This window comes from Schistocerca gregaria, chromosome 3, assembly GCF_023897955.1.
Source record: "Schistocerca gregaria isolate iqSchGreg1 chromosome 3, iqSchGreg1.2, whole genome shotgun sequence".
Lineage (NCBI taxonomy): Eukaryota > Metazoa > Arthropoda > Insecta > Orthoptera > Acrididae > Schistocerca > Schistocerca gregaria.
The window spans coordinates 551419671-551437156 of record NC_064922.1 but is presented as its reverse complement, the minus strand read 5'-3'; the positions used below and the strand labels follow the sequence as shown (position 1 = coordinate 551437156).

Here is a 17486-nt window from a genome sequence, read left to right as displayed (position 1 = left end):
TGTTTGCCAAGTCGTATCTTAGGAGTCCCTGGTTTGTCAGTTAGAGGTGGGACTCTGTCACCTCCAAAGGTCCGAGGCATTTTGCTCTGATTGTTGCCAGCATCATATTTATAGTACCAGGGAAGCAGGTTGCTAGCCTTACTTGCCCCGAGTCCCATTGGGTTTTACCCCTAACGGTTGAGGGACTAACCAGTGGTATTGTGTAAATAATAGTAATGGAAAGTCCTTGGTGGAGTATACATGATTTAAAGATTAAAAATAACAACTCACTGAGTACACACACACACACACACACACACACACACACACACACACACAAAATTGTTCTAGCAGACTAAATTGTGCCAACACTGCAGATTGACTGGGATAAGGGGTTTTGTAAAGTGCAGTAAATGAGGGGTGAAAGGAGGCAGGGAGCGGGAGGGAGAGTTGGGGAAGTGTGGCTGATGGGTAAGAGGATCAGGCAGCAGATGCATGGAATAGGAGTGTGGAACCAGTGAGCTCATTCCAGCCACTGACTGGCAGCAGCAGGCCTTCAGCTGTGCACATCTGCCTGTGGCTTCTTCCAATCAAAAGCAGCATTTAGTTGGTCCAGTGACCTATGATCAACTGTTGCTATATGGGGAACCTTTTTGAAGACCAACATATCTCCTCTCCGTCAGTCGACATAGATTCCACAAACAGCGGTCTAAAACTCACCTTGCTCTTGTTTTCTCTATTTTTAAATTAATAAAACATTAATGGTTTTCTGAGTGGGGTAAGAGCAATTTATAATTGGAATTGCTATTGTGTTTACATGAAATTGAAATGTATTGTCTGTGACTCAACATCACTTTAGCCAGTTAGTGATATATTGACTTTGTGCTATTTGTGCACTAATCAAGCACATAATCAATAGGTAACAGAAGATGGTAATTAATTTAATTGAATATATAAAATATCTACTCACCAAGCAGTGGCAGAACACATGCAAAAAATACAGTTGTAATTATTCTTTTACGTGTGTGTTCTGCTGCTGCTTGGTGAATAGATTTTTTATCTATCCAATTAAATTATTTTTCAATAGTTTATTATTTGTGTTGTTATATTAGAAAATGGTAATTATTATTTATTAGTCCATTTCTTTACCATTTGATTCAAGTAGAACTTTAACCATCATTCTGAAAATGGTTCTAATAGATTTATGTGCTCAGTGCAATTTTAAGAAGCTCAGAACCTAACTGTAGGAAGTTCACAGTAACTGCATGTAATTGTTTTACAGATAATTTAGTTTGTTCATTAATTATGTTTCTGTGTATTAAGAAATATGAATATCCCTAAATCGAAGAACAAACGAATCATTATTTGCATTGTTTTACTGTTTCCAGCACACCTAAGGTGATGCATATATGAGCTGATAAATCATTGAACAGTGAGTGAAGTACTTAGAAGGAATTGGACATCCTGGTGACATTGGTTAATGTGGTTAAAATTTCACAAATGCCAAGTGCAGTTTTGTTATTTTGCTGCAGTCCATAATCATGAAGCAAGTTCATTCATCTGTGATAAGCAATTTGGTAGAGTGCTTCCATGTTGTTGCAGTTTTTGTACATGATTACTGTTATGTGATTATCAGTTGTATCGCAGTGACTATACTGAGTATGGAACAAGTGCTTACTGAAAGAAAAAGTTGAATTTATTTTTAATGTACTGATTGTCGGACCTTTTTTTTTTTTTACTTTATATTGTCCAGTACATATTGTATATGAGATGTATGTGTATATAAGTAAACCAACTAATTTGTGATTATTTTATCTGTACAACACTGGAAAGGACCACAGGTTTCATGTGGTTTTTGAGGCATTGCTCCCAGTTCCAGGTGAAGTGCAAAGTTCATTAGAATAAAACACGTAATTGAAATTGAACATATATAATTTTTTTTAGTGTAGTAAAAGTTAGAATAGAAGAAATTGACAATGAAATGAAACGAATTCAAAGTATGTCATGAGATCTCACTCGCGGAAGTAATTACAGAAATACGTAGAGGAAAACAGAATATGTGTGGTGAAAGTGATTAAAAGATAACAATGAATAGCAAAAAACTGTTCAAATTTGGCATTAGTTTGTGTTATTCTTTGGGAGAAAAATGTTGTTCACAGATCAACAGCTGTGCTCAGATATCTGTACTAATAAGGTTGTTGTAAGAATGGGTATTGTTAAATGGTATTCAAAACATCATTGAAATTATGAGATTTGTCTTTAAAACCAACCTGTGGAGATAGGTATTTTGAAATGTTTCTGCAAGTCATGTTACTACATGCATATGAACCAGAATTTTAAGAAGTGCGAAGTGAGACAAGAATATGTTCTGGAATAATGTACACGGTATAAATTAAAATGAATGGTATGAAATATTAAATGGAAGATACAGATATTAATGTAGGTGCTAGGATGAGCTTACGCAACGGCTGTAGGAAGAGGGGAAAAAGAGATTTGTGACAAGTTGCTCAAACTGAATAGCAGAAACAGTTTTCTGTGCAATATTAGTTCACATGTACATATTTTTGAAGCACAGTTAGTGACTGACAGGACTGAGATGACCCCAGTGGTGGGAAAAATGTCTGAATTATCATGTTGATGAGAACTATTTTTTTTTTTAAATAAAGGAAAGCGGATATGTGGAACTACATTTTTGGTCTGATCATTGTTAATTTTTGTTTTGGCTTTCACAATTTTTTAATTTAATTTGTACAAATTGTCAGCCATGACAAAGTTATTGCCTCCATCATAGTAATACTCTCATAATGACTATGAATGACTATAGCATTACATGTTAAACATTATCATCGAACCCTTCATTTGAAGGCTATTAAAAGAAGCTATTCAGTATTAACATAAAGGACATGATTCAGTAGCAAATCCCATTGTGCTTTGCATCAAACGACATATTAAAACAGGATATAAGGTTAAGTCACTTTTTCCCTGTGTAACTTGGCAGAATTTATTGTCATCTTTTCAGGATACTGATAAATGGTCAGTGAAATGGAAAGCATAAGTTTTTTAGAAGTCTAAGATTTCGTGGGATCCTTTGAAGTTACCTTTATGACTTAATACAAAAGTTGAATTGTGTTACGTCTATGTAATAACTTCAAGCTGAACAAATATATTTCAAGGAAGATGCAATACAAGAAAGTCACAGATCAGGTAAACAGAGTAAGACATGTGTACACTTTAACAGTCAAATCATAACCGAGTCCAAGTCTAGTGGCCGCTTAGGTGGCGCTTCTGCTGCATGGCTGGCAGACAGCGCCGCATGTAGAGGTCATGTGTAACTGTGCGGCGGCACTTTGAAAGATCGGCGAGTCACAACACTTCCCCCCATTGAATTTTTTGCACAGGTCTTGATGGAGGTGGCCTGTAGATTGCTAACATCCATAGGTGTTGTTTGACTGGCCGTTAAGTCTCGAGGAGGAGGCTTCCCGTACGGACGGAAGTGTCCCCGACGAAGATGGGTCGAGATAACAGGAGACGTGGGGGTCGAATATGCTGAAGCCCCGTGCACCAATCTGCCCATTGCAACAAGTCTGGTTGTTATAACAGGAGACATGTGTAACGAATCCGCATCCATAAGAGAAGGAGGCAAGTAGAGTTGCTCCGACAGATGATGGTCATCTAGTTCCTGCATGGGCACGTCTCCTGTTGGCGTCAGTTCTTGTGCTGGCACCGATATGGTGGTGAGAGGACTGCGCTGTGAGTAATGAGAGATTCCAGTATCCTGAGAGTCGGGTAGAGCCAAAGGTGGTATAGCGGCATCTGGAACAGGCGTTGCCAGCACACGAGGCCGAAGCTGGTCCGAATGAAGCACTGCAACACCCGTGTCCGTCTGGATTTCGGCCATGGTGTCGTAAGATGGCCAGGACTTCATTTTGGCCGCCGGCCATATCCCTCTATCTATACAAGGTCGGCGGCGGTGAACCGGCCAAGCAAAGCCACCCGCGGCCGTGACGTGGAAGGCCGTAGAAGATGAAGTAGTGTGTGGGGCTGTCTGCCTCGCAAGAGCTCAGCTGGGCTGTGATCACCCATGGGGGTGAAACGGTGAGAAGCCAGAAATTGGAGAAGCGTATCATCAGCAGCAGAAGAAGTCAGGAGTTTCCTCATCTGACCCTTAAATGTGCGACCCATCGTTCAGCCTCACTGTTTGATTGGGGATGGAACGGAGGGGACTTGACATGCATGATGCCGTGATGGGCACAAAAATCCGCAAAATCAGAAGAGGCAAATTGCAGATCATTATCAGTAACAAGAGTAGAGGGAAGACCTTCCAAAGAGAAAATGCGAGCTAGAGCATTGGTGGTTGCCGCAGTTGTAGACGACGTGCAGCGGACAATGAAAGGAAAGTTAGAGTAGGTGTCAATAACGAGAAGCAAAATAAGTACATAAAAAAGATCCCGCGAAGTCAGCAAGAATATGCTCCCAGGGCTTCTGAGGCAAAGGCCACGGTCACAAAGATGACTTCGGGGCGGCAGCCTGTGACGCACAAGGGCCGCAGGAAGCGACCATGTGTGGGATTTCAGAGTCGATGCCAGGCCAGTACACATGACGGCGCGCCAGAGATTTTGTGCGAGAGACACCCCAGTGCCCTTGGTGAAGGAGGCGCAAGACCAAAGCACGCAGAGATGCAGGTACCACAACATGCGGCGAAGTATTGTCGGTGGAAAGGAGGATAACGCCATCCCTAGCCGTGAGGTGCTAACACAAAGCGTAGTAGTTCCGCAACAATGGAAAGTCTTAGCGGACGGACAATCTGGCCAACCCTTCTGAATACAGCGTAAAACCTGGGAGAGTGTAGGGACACAACACGTAACAGCCGCCAGCCGGTCCCCAGTGATGGGGAACCCAGCCACAACCTGCTGCTTGGCAACATCCAGGTGGAAACACAAAAGTTCGCCCCTATCAAATGCCAGATGAGGACCCATGGGAAGGCGAGACAGTGCATCAGCATTCACATGTTGAGCCGTCGGCCGGAAATGAATTTCATAATTGAATCGAGACAAGTAAAGAGCCCAACGCTGGAGACAGTGTGCAGCCTTGTCGGGAAGTGACGTTGATGGATAAAACAAGGAAACAAGTGGTTTGTGATCCGTAACAAGATGAAATTTGGATCCATAGAGAAAAACACCAAACTTATGAAGAGCATAAATAATGGCCAAAGCACCATTTTCAATTTGAGAATGCTTTTGTTGGACATCTATGAACGTTTTGTAGGCATAAGCAATGGGTTGTTCAGAACCCTCAGAAAAACGGTGCACAAGTACTGCACCAACCCTGTATTGAGAGGCATCTGTGGCAAGAACAAGATGTTGGCCAGGTCAATAAGTAGCCAGGCACGGGGCCTGTTTCAGCATAGTCTTCAATTTCTGGAAAGCCGCATTGCATGACGTGGACCAGTGAAAAGGCACGTTTTTATGCAACAGGCGATGCAGCGGCTGAGCCACCAAAGCAGCAGACAGCAAAAACTTGTGATAGTATGCTATTTTCCCCAAGAAGTCGTACAGTTCCTTAACAGATGTAGGGCGAGGAAGGGCATTGATCGCAGCGACAGTTTGCTGAAGCGGATGAATACCATCCCGAGAGAGTTGAAAGCCCAAGTACGTGATAGATGCCTGATAAAATTTTGATTTCTGAAGATTACACTTAAGACCGGCAGTCTGTAAGACATGAGAAAGTGTGCGGACATTTTGAAGATGTTCGTCAGTGGTGGAGCCAGTGACAACAATGTCGTCCTGGTAATTTATACACCCAGGGACAGTGAGCAGTAATTGTTCCAAGAATTGCTGGAAGAAAGCAGGGGCACTGGCAACCCCGAATGGCAGTTGTTGGTATTGATAGAGGCCGAAAGCCGTGGTAAGGACCAGAAACTGCCGGGAGGCAGTGTCGAGAGGAAGTTGATGATAAGCCTTTGACAGGTCAAGTTTAGAAAAATACTGGCCTCCAGCAAGTTTAGTGAACAATTTTTCAGGTCGAGGCATGGGGTAAGTGTCGATAAGCCATTGAGCATTTACAGTGGCTTTGAAATTGCCACAGAGATGAATATCACCATTTGGCTTAGTAACGACAATGACAGGAGAGGACCACTCACTGGAATTGACAGGAAGCAAGACCCCTGAAGCAGTGAGACAATCCAGCTCCCGTTTGAGTTGATCACGAAGGGCCACAGGAATGGGCCGAGCCAGAAAAAACTTAGGCCGAGCAGTGGGTTTGAGCGTGATATGAGCTTCAAAGTCATTTGCATGGCCTAACCCAGGAGAAAAAAAGGGACGAAAATGTCGTCGACAAGGAATACAATTGAGCATAAGGAATAGCATCAGAGACGATATTGACAGAGTGATCTATGGAGAACCCAAAAACGCGAAAGGCATCAAAACCTGCAAGATTCTCCGCGTTACTATGGTCGACCACAAATATGGGAACAGTGTGAACAACAGATTTGTAAGATACCTCAGCATCAAATTGTCCCAAGAGAGAAATCTTCTGTTTATTGTAAGTCCGTAATTGCCTAGTGACAGGTGACAGGATTGGAGAACCCAACTGAAGATACCTCTGAGAATTGATGATAGTGGCAGCAGAACCAATATCTACCTTCATGCGAACATCTCGACCAAGTATTTGGACAGTGAGGAATAACTTCCCTGAAAGGGAAGAAGTACAATTGACAGACAACACAGAATCAAAATCAGCGTCATGTTCATGAACACCATATATGCGGTCAGATTTGCAAACGAATGATACATGACCCTTTTTTTTGCATTTATGACACACGGCCCAACGTCGTGGACAATCTTCTCCCTGCGGACATGAAGGAAGTTGCCTTGGGTTTTGCAGCAGTTTCTTAGGGGTTTGTTTACGGTTAGGACGAGGCTGCACTTGGGAGCATACTGAGGCCACGTCGGCCGGCGGGGACACGCCACACACTTCGTCAACATCGCACAGAGGTTGTATTTCCCCGACATTGCCCCATGCCTCTATTTGCGCTCCAGCGGCACGAGAAATTTCAAAAGACTGAGGATAGGACTTCATCTAGAGTCGGATTTGCCAACTGAAGGGCACATTGCCTAACTTCTTTGTCCGGCGCCGATCGGATAATAGCATCCCGTACCTTGGAATCATCATAGGATTCTTTGTGAACTTCAATAACAAATTGACACTTTCTACTGAGGCCGTGAAGTTCAGCAGCCCAAGCGCGATAGTATTGATTTGGTTGTTTTTGACAACGATAAAAGCTAACACAAGAGGCTACTACATGCATTTGCTTTTGAAAATAGACAGACAGAAGTGAGCACATTTCAGCAAAGGACAAAGATGCAGGATCTTTCAAATTGCGACCACAACCGATATATTTGAGGTGAAATCCATGAAAGGAACAGAGACTTACATGTTTATTTGTCCGGGACATGAAATGCCAAGAAGTGCTGTCGAAGACGTTTTTCATAATCAGACCAGCCTTCCACCATCTCGTCGTAAGGAGGAAAAGTAAGTAGAGACGACAACGAGAGACGCCTCGCATTTGATGCCGCGCCGAAATCACGAATCGCATTTGTGAGAAACGTTTGCTGTTCTACGAGACCTTGCAATAGTTGCTCTAAAGTACCCATGGAAACATGAGGGTCAACGATGGAAAAGAAAAAGCCCATCATCTTCGCCAGTTGTTATAACTTCAAGTTGAACAAATATATTTCAAGGAAGACGCGATACATGAAAGTCACATATCAAGTAAACAGAGTAAGACGTGTGTACACTTTCAACAGTAGAATCATAACTGAGTCTAAGTCTAGCGGCCACTGGCTGGCTGGCCGCTTAGGTGGCGCTGCTGATGCATGGCTGGCAGACAGCACCACATGTAGAGGACGCACGTAATTGCATGGCGGCACTTTGAAAGATCGGCGAGTCACAACAAAAAGGAACAATGGGGTATGTAATTACAGTACCAGATGGAAAAATTACATTCATTAGTCAACATTAAGATTGTCTTTACTGAAAAAAAAAGGATTACACAGTGCTGCATTAAAAATCATTGATCATTTACACAGTGGGGTAAAAAGTCTGACAGACAGAAAAGTAAAATTTGAATTTAATAGTCCTGTTTCATCATAAGTCCACATAGAATGGTAGTGGCAGTAGTTAAACTAATTGCATAGCAATCATTGTTGAATAGAGAGAAAGTAGGCAAGTTACTGAACAGAGTGCACAATCCATATTTAGAAAGGTTAATATTTTTAAAACATTTGATTTGTACTGCTTGTTTATGGACAGTGAGCTTCAGGCACTGGTCAGGTACAGATGTCAGGTGGTTCGTTTTCATTATATTGTTACAATAATATGTGGTCCAGTCAGTAACATTTTATGAATGCGTAATTACTAACAAATGGCCAACTTTGTATGAGACAGGCTTTTTCAAGAGGTCTGAAGGATTCTTCCTTATTCTCATCTTTTGCATATCTCCAGAACTTTGTACTCCAGCAGTCATAAGATGGACAGTATCATTCTGAAGTAACTGCTGTTAAATTAATTTCTCTCTGTCCTTTCTCCTGTCAGTCCCACCACCACCCCCTAAAAAACAACTTCCTACACATTACTATAATGCTGCCCTCCTTTGATTAATTTATTGTTTCTACAAATTAGCAGCTACCAGCCATTCCTTGCCAAACCTTCAGTATCCTTCAATTTCTGTATTCCTATGATCATGAGTAGATGTAACATACACTGATCATCCCCATTGCATCCAGGAGGACCAGACTGGTCCCCTGTAGATTGGGTGGATATGTTGCTTACCATTAGCTGTGCTACTGATTGGCCCCCTGCAGACTGGGTGAGTATATTGCACATCGTCTGTGCCAGTGAATACATTTGCTTGGTCAGCTGCACACTCTGTAATTGTGGACAGCTCTGTGACATTGTGCCTTTAGGTTAATATAAGAGAGCCTTGCCAGCCAGTTTTACGACAGGGTGTACCCTCACTAGAGCCTTACTTGAATGTGCGCTGTGCCCAAGCAATACATTCGATAGCAGGTTGTCCAGCACGATGGGTTTCAGAGGTGCACATCATGGGGCAGTGAAGGCTTGGAGGTCCCATCATCATATTGCACACCAACCAGCCATTGCCCATTGCTAGTGGCAATGGATACAGAAAGACATGCACGCACATCATGTAGGATGTGGATGTCTAATATGCAGCACAATGAGAGAGGACAGATAGATATGAAATGATCCAATGGCAATGGTAGGGGCAATTCAGTGGGCTGACCTGCCTTCTATGCAACATACTGTAAGTGTTAGTGCCATTGACAGGCTGTTACTTGATATAGGACTCATCACACACTGACCATTCCGATGCATGTGACTCATACTCCTGCAGTATTATGCCCAACTTGCCTGGTGTCAGCAATGAGACACATTGGGCTTTACAGACTGGCAGTTGGTCATCTTTAGTGACAAGTTTTAATTCTGGTATGGAGGCAGCTATCACAGGGTCCTTATCTGGAAGCACAGTGGAGGGTGCCACGAAGTGCAGTTTATGATCCTACATCCCACTAACCTGGTGTGATAGTGAGGGGAGAGAGAACCTATGGTACCCTTTTACAATTAATGTTTCTCATGGACTCTGTGACAGCCACACCATATGTGGAGGAAGTCCTGCAACTGGTAGCTCTACTGTTGGTGAATGCCCACACATATGCCCTATTTCAACAGACCAGTGTACGTTCTTGCACTGCTGCCAGCTCCTGAGCATGAGTTACAGCTGTGGATACACTACCAAGACCAGCCACATCGTCCAATCCCTCCCCGATTGAGATTGAGTGGGGTGCCATGGAATATGTCATCAGGACTCCGCCTCTTCTCACCAGTCTGCAGAAACTGCGCACTCAAGTGCAAGTGGCATGGGGTGGAGTATTGCAGCACTACAATAAATATTGGTCCTTCAGAGGTGGTAATGTAATCATTTTGTGTGTAGGGCACCATCTACCTGCCTGTCAATCATGACCGCAGTCTACCTTGTCCTTCTTTTAGGATGATCAATGTGTTTTATCAGCATACCAAATTTTACAATGACTCCTTTACATATTAACATAAACTAGTCATATCATTTCATGTTTTTGTACTGTGAAAAACTGTAACTACTGGAGACTGTTTATTTTGCTTTCTTTTATTTTCTTTTCTTTTATGTATAAGAAAGTCATTTTTCTGAAGAAATGACATAAAATAATTTATAACTAAAAAGATGTACTGATATATTAATTTACTGAACTGGGCCCCACAGGCAGCCGCATCAGTTAATGAAGTTGTAAAGAAATAAGTGCTGACAAATAATAATCATACAATGTGAGTTCGCAAAAGAATCTTTAACTTGCCTTTAAATAAATAGAAGTACTGTTGTGTACTGGTACACATTGTCGAGTTAATTTATGTAGCTAGCAACATCACACATGAATCGTCCATTACTGCCAAAGAGTTAGTTCACTCCCAGTTTATGAGCACAGCAGTTTACATGTGTAATCCATTGAAGGGCATTGTCAGCAGCCCATTTAACTGTTGTCAGCCACAGTGAGCAAAAACATGTTCTGTACATGTTGGCAGCTCACTCCTTGTTGCCTGAATTTAAACTGATACGGAGTTGTTGTGAGAATACTGTAGTGCCGCATGACATATATGAAATAACAAGTAGTTTTCACCCGAGTGTATTATCACTTAATATAAGAGAAAAATTACTGGTGAAACAATTAAGTAAAATGTCATTGTTACTTTTCTATCTGGAATTGATAGACACATTAAGTAAACTGAAAGAGGTAAGTGTGAGACACAGAAGCCCATTTACAGGTGGGATTAAAGAGCGCGCGCGCGCGCGCGCGCGCACACACACACACACACACACACACACACACACACACACACACACACACACACACACATATATATATATATATATCTACTGTCTCTGGCCACTGAAGTTGGACTGCATCTTATGGGAAAAGCAATGTGTCAATCAACACTGCTTCTCCAATGATGCAGTTACTGTACACAGTTTGGCCTCAGTAGCCAGATACAGTGGTCATGTGTGTGTGAGATGTACATGTGTAAATGTATGTGTGGTTTTTTTTTTATTAGAAGCAGGCCTTTTGGCTAAAAATTCAAATTTATAGAAGTCTTTTTGTTGTTCTTGTTTACAGTGCAATGTCTCCTTGGCATTGTAGGTAGCATCTATCCTTTTCATAGTATTTTCATTATTCTGTCCTGAATTTTCCATTATTTAACACTGTTGTTTGTACCTGTATGTTTCATACACTAAAGTGGCAAAAGTCATGGGATACCTCTTAATATTGTGTCTGACCTTTCGCCCGGCGTATCGCAGTAACTCGATGTGGTATGGCCTCAACAAGTTGTTAGGAGTCCCTTGCAGAAACATTGAGCCATGCTGCCTCTGTAGCCACCATAATTGCAAAAGTGTTGCTGATGCAGAGTACTTTAGCAGTTCAGCAACTATGCTTCATTTACATACAGTATGTTCTTTTAGCATGAGCACCTGTGAAAGCAGCCATGTCATATGCATGCTCTGCTGCAATTTCTGCATAGTCTTTTATGTGGGCATGACCACCAACCAGCTGTCTGCTGTGGACATGGATATTAATTATGTCTCTCCAGTGCTTACAAATCATAACAAACTTTTAATTGAAGTGTGAGTGATGGGCAAAGTGCTTAGACTACTCATGGACATGGATGCAGCCGTGACTTGACTCCACTCATAAATTATGTGGATTTGTGATCTCTAGCATTTCTCTGCTTACTCAGCATTTGGTGATTTACAACAAACAGCATATCCCAATTTTGGGGCAGTTTATGTTTCCCACAATGTGTAAATATTTGTTTCATTTTTGACTTGCTTGATAGAGGATAATACTGATACCACAATTTGTTTGGTCTGGATGCTTTCAATGCTTTTGGTTTTTGGCATTTACATGTGTCTGCCTGTGTCTGTATATGAGCTGATCACAATCCAAGGTGACAGCCCATCTGTAGCTAAGAGAACAACACTATGAAATAACAGAAGGCAGAATAATTAAGCAAAGACTCAGAAGCCATGCTGAATGAAGCACAATTTGTTTGGTCTGGATGCTTTCAATGCTTTTGGTTTTTCCATGTCAGATATGGTGCACCCTGTTTCTGCCCAGGTCCTTTCGCAGCAGTTAATTCTTTTTGTTTTGAATTCTTATGTGTTCTTGTATCAGTTAAATAGTGTCACTAATTTTATGGCTAACATTTCCATGTGCGCACCATTCCAGTGACTTTGCATGATCAAGTGAAATGAGAATTGGACAGGCTGACATTTTTGGGGCTCGCAGCCTATTATTACATCAAGTGAGTTGTCTAAGTCCTCATGATTTTTTAGGAAATGACTGGTCAACTTTGCCTTTGTGACACCTTTTTAAAGTTTCAGTTAATGCACAATCTGTCATTGACACCTCTCCTTTGCCTTGTCTGGACGAGTTATTGGTTAAACTTTCTGGGCTCCAGTTTTCTCCGAAGCTGATTTATCTGAAGCTTATCTACAAGTTCCATTGGATGAGGTTCTAAATAGAGCACCATGGTTAACATACCCTTTTGGTTGTACCAATGTCAGTGCCTCTTGTTCCATGTGGCTAGTGCCCAACAATTTTTCAGCATTTTTTTGGTTCAATTGACAGTGTCTGTTCCAGGATGCATCAACTATCTTGATGACATTGTTATTATGGGTGCATCCATGGAAGAGCATTTTCATAACTAACACACCTTGTTCATGGTCTTACATACTGCAGGATTGAAATGCAACATAGCCAAGTCACACATTTTTCTGCCATCCATTGTGTATTTGGGGATTGAGGTATCTCGGGGTGGTGTTAATCTTTACATCATCATGCTGCCACAGTCGCAGGTCTGTCTCACCCCAAAAATGTCAAACAACTCCAAGAATTTTTAGGTAAAATTGCTTACTATCACAAATTTATTACAGATGTGGTCACATTGGCTCATTTCCTCTGTGAGTTTGACCATAAGAACATATCCTTTCTGTGGAAGGCAGCCTGCAAGCATGTGTTCATGCTTTTGAAACCCAATTCACATTCTGCTCTTTGTTTGCCTACTTTCCGTCTTGACCACCACCTGGTTTTGACTACGGATGCCCCTCAGTACGGACTTGGGGCCATTCTCACTAGTAGATATGAGGGTGGTTCTGAACATTCAATAGCTTACACTTCAAAAGCTCTCAACTATGCTCAGCAGTGCTACTCTCAAGTTGAAAAGGAAATGCTTGCTACCATCTAACCCCTTAAGAAGTTTCATGTGTTCCTGTATGGGTCTAAGTTCCATCTCATTACTGACCACAAGCCCTTGGTTTTGTTTTTGATCCTTCTGTTTCATTGCCTGACAAAGCAGCACATTGCCTTCACTATTGGGCCTTGTTTCTGTCTCACAACAACTATGAATTAGATTTTCACCATACTGTGCAATACGCAGGCACTGCCAATGCACTGTCCCAGCTTCCGATGGGACCAGATCCTACTTTTTTTCAGGATGAATTCCTTCTTTCTCACTGAGAATGCTTTTGGATTTCCATTTGAGATATGGTGCACCTCGTTTCCACCCAGGTCCCTTAGCGGCAGCTCTTCCATGGATTCACACATCAGGATGATGTCTTCAAGATAATTGATGCTCCCTGGAACACACATTGTAAGTTGTTCCAAGTATCACTGAAGAATTGTCTGGTCACTAGCCACATGGAACAGGAGGCAGTGACACTGGTACAACCTAAAAGACATGTTAATCATTATTATCTATTTAGACTCCTTAACCTGTCACTTAGGTATTGAGATGCAATGCACAGTGGAAGGCATTCTGATTATGGGCTCCTGGATCACAGCTGCTGTCACTGCTGATCCGGTTTTGCATCAAGTTGTTCACTTCATTCAGCATGGCTTCTGAGTCTTTGCTTAATTATTCTGCCTTCTGTTATTTCATAGTGTTGTTCTCTTAGCTACAGATGGGCTGTCACCTTGGATTGTGATCAGCTCATATACAGACACAGGCAGACACATGTAAATGCCAAAAACCAAAAGCATTGAAAGCATCCAGACCAAACAAATTGTGGTATCAGTATTATCCTCTATGAAGCAAGTCAAGAAATGAAACAAATATTTACACATTGTGGGAAACATAAACTGCCCCAAAATTGGGATATGCTGTTTGTTGTAAGTCACCAAATGCTGAGTAAGCAGAGAAATGCTAGAGATCACAAATCCACATAATTTATGAGTTAAGCCAAGTCATGGCTGCACCCATGTCCATGAATAGTTTAAGTACTTTGCCCGTCACTCACACTTCAATTAACAGTTTGTTATGATTTGTAAGCACTGGAGAGACATAATTAATGTCCATGTCTATAGCAGACAGCTGGTTGGTGGTCATGCCCACATAAAAGACTATGCAGAAATTGCAACAGATCAGGCATATGACATGGCTGCTTTCACAGGTGCTCATGCTAAAAGAACATACTGTATCATAGTTGCTGAAGTGTTAAAGTACTCTTAGAAAATATTTTACTCAAAGCATGAAAAAATAAACCACTAAATAATTAGGATTCACATTTTCTTCGCTGTGCAACAATTGTTCTCAAACATCTGCATGGAAACTATTGGTTAAAACTATTCTATTATTCAAATTATATGTCTCTCATCACAGCCTGATGATAAGGTTATTATCTTTTCATTAATGGTCATAATTATTAAGATACTTCAAAGTTGGAAACCTGTCCTTTTTCCCCCCTAAGGTAAGTCTTTCCACTCCCGGGATTGGAATGACTCCTTATCGTCTCCCTTAAAACCCACATCCTTTCATCTTTCCCTCTCCTCCCCTCTTTCCTGATGAAGCAACCTTGGGTTGCGAAAGCTCGAAATTTGTGTGTGTGTGTGTGTTTTTTATTGTCTCCTATCAACATACCAACGGTTTCGTATGGTAAATTACAACATCTTTATTTTTAGATATATTTTTCCCACGTGGAATGTTTCCCTCTAATTATATTCATATTAAAAAAGGTTTTACTTACACAAGCTTTTTGCAGCCAGTGGCATATTCTCCCAGCAGAAGGGTTGAAAGGGAAGGAAAAGGGATGAAAGGAAAGGAACTGGAGAGGTTTAGGAAAAGGGATAATGTTCGGAAAAGTCACCCAGAACCCTGGCTCACAGGAGACTTAATGGATGAGTTGAGAAGGAAGTGCTGAGTCAGGAAAGACTGGATCAGTCTTCCCTTCTCATTCCATCCAGTAAGCCACCCCTGAACTGCGGTTCTGGGTGACTTTTCCGAACACTACCCCTTTTCCTAAACCTCTTCAGTTCCTTTTCCTTCATCCCTCTTCCTTCTCCTTCAATCTTTCTGCTGGAAGAGGGAGCCATTAGCTCCGAAAGCTTGCACAAGTAAAACCTTTTTTTATATGTGTTCTCCAGTTACATTATAATGTTAAATATTGATTATTTTTGTTATATTTCAATCTCGTATGTCATGTTGAGCCTTTGAGAAACATGTTTTTTTTGAAAAATTGTGTTCTATTCTGATTCACAAGTCACTATAACAATCTGGAAATAAGCACACATGCACAGGTAAATACATCAGATATTACTTTGGGTACAGATCTCACAAAGTGCTCTGACTCAGCTTAATCCACAAGGAGGCATCCAACAGCTACGTAAGACCCTAAACTGAAGAAAAACACTACAATGAGATTTTCACTCTGCAGTGGAGTTGCCCTGATTTGAAACTTCCTGGCAGATTAAAACTGTGTGCTGGACCAAGACTCGAACTCAGGACCTTTCCCTTTCGCGGGTAATTGCTCTACCAACTGAGCTACCCAAGCACAATTCACAACCTGCCCCCAAGTGAGCAGCAGTAATATAAACTAAACGTTGACCTAGATGAGAAAAACTCTATGATTCATGCAAGAAAGTGCTCCAGATTCCAAGCCAGCAGAACAGTCCAACAGTGATGCAATTATCTATGAGATAATTAGTAATTGGATAAGCACTTAGCTGGAATCTGATGTAGCTGTGCTGTTTAATGCTCGAAGTGGGTCATTACTATGGCGGAGCACTTGCATGTGGCAATTGACTGATACAATGAAAGTTTATTTGATTATTGTTTCATTAAACAGTGATTTAGTACAAATAATATAAGTTTATTTTTTCATTGTTTTATAACTATAGTAAGAATGAATTGTGATTTTTCTCATGGATGTTTACCTAGGTACAATAAAGACAGCTATTCTTACCTGTGTACAAAGTACACCACACACCCACTCATATTATGAAAATCAGCATATCCATTCAAGGGTTAATATGGTGTATGATCACCGTGGATGACAACATACTCCCATGCTGGCAGCAAGGGTGGTAAGGTGTTATTATGGTAGGACATTCCATTCCTACATCAGTAGATGGTTGTTGATCCATGAGGACATGTTGTCATAGATCTTCTCAGTGTGTCACACTTGTACCTAATGGGATTTAATTTGTGGGAATGAGCATGTCAGTCCATTCACCAAATACCCTCTCACTCCAAGAGCTCCTCCACATCTGCATTTGGTGTGGTCACACACTGTCGTGTATGAAAATGAAGAAATAGCCAAATGTACTGTTAAAAAGATACACAGGGGTAAGGTGTACAGCATCACAATAACATTGACTGGTGTAACGGGACATCCTGGTCTAGCATTACTCTTCCTCAACAGTAGTAGTCGATACCAACAACAATTTTCGAATTTTGGACAGGTCAGTATTATCTCAGCTGTTTTTCTGAAAATTTTCATATCATTTTATACACAATATGTTATATTTTGAGCTAAAATTTATGAATAGGAATTATTTTTTGAATGTTATAACTGATAAACACTAGTTCTGAATGTACAGTTAAAATTATTTTTTTAGAAACATTTGAAATTATGAAATTTAGCACACTTAAAATTTCTATTATTAATTACACAATCTACTACTGTTTATTTCTGGATTCATTTATGAAATAATGATCAAAGCCAATAGAATTTCATTTGTCAAGAAAAATAGTAAACCATTTGGAATAATGTTATTACCGCAGAATGAAATAACAGTAAGCATGCTTCTGATATGATCAGAAGTATTTTTGTATTTTTGGGCGAACAACGTAATTTCGGTTTTGTTAATGTGTGATATACTCAAATTTGACAAAATAAATTAATGTAGAAACAAAAATTCTGCAACAACAATCTTCAAAATTATATAGATCAATTCAGCTATTGTTGTGAGTTTTTCACGTCAGCTCACTCATCGTACAGTTAGGTGCCAAATTTTTTCCCCTCTTTTTTGGATAATCTGGAAGGTGTGACTTTATACAAATAAACATGCAATTTGTAATTCTAGTAATATACATTGTCTCTGCACTTAAGTCTATAGTTTAGTGTT

The 17486-nt window shown here is 40.9% G+C and overlaps 1 protein-coding gene across 8 annotated transcripts in view; it reads left to right on the top strand.

Moving 5' to 3' along the window:
* The window catches only part of LOC126355056 (protein lava lamp), a 176747-nt gene extending 174843 nt beyond the window's left edge, over nt 1-1904 (top strand). For all 8 annotated transcript variants that reach the window (XM_050005215.1, XM_050005217.1, XM_050005213.1 and 5 more), the window contains exon 14: nt 1368-1904. In XM_050005215.1, the coding sequence (XP_049861172.1) occupies nt 1368-1392 (25 nt within the window). In that variant the 3' untranslated portion in view covers nt 1393-1904. The remainder of the gene's footprint in view (nt 1-1367) is intronic.
* The last annotated feature ends 15582 nt before the right edge of the window (nt 1905-17486 follow it).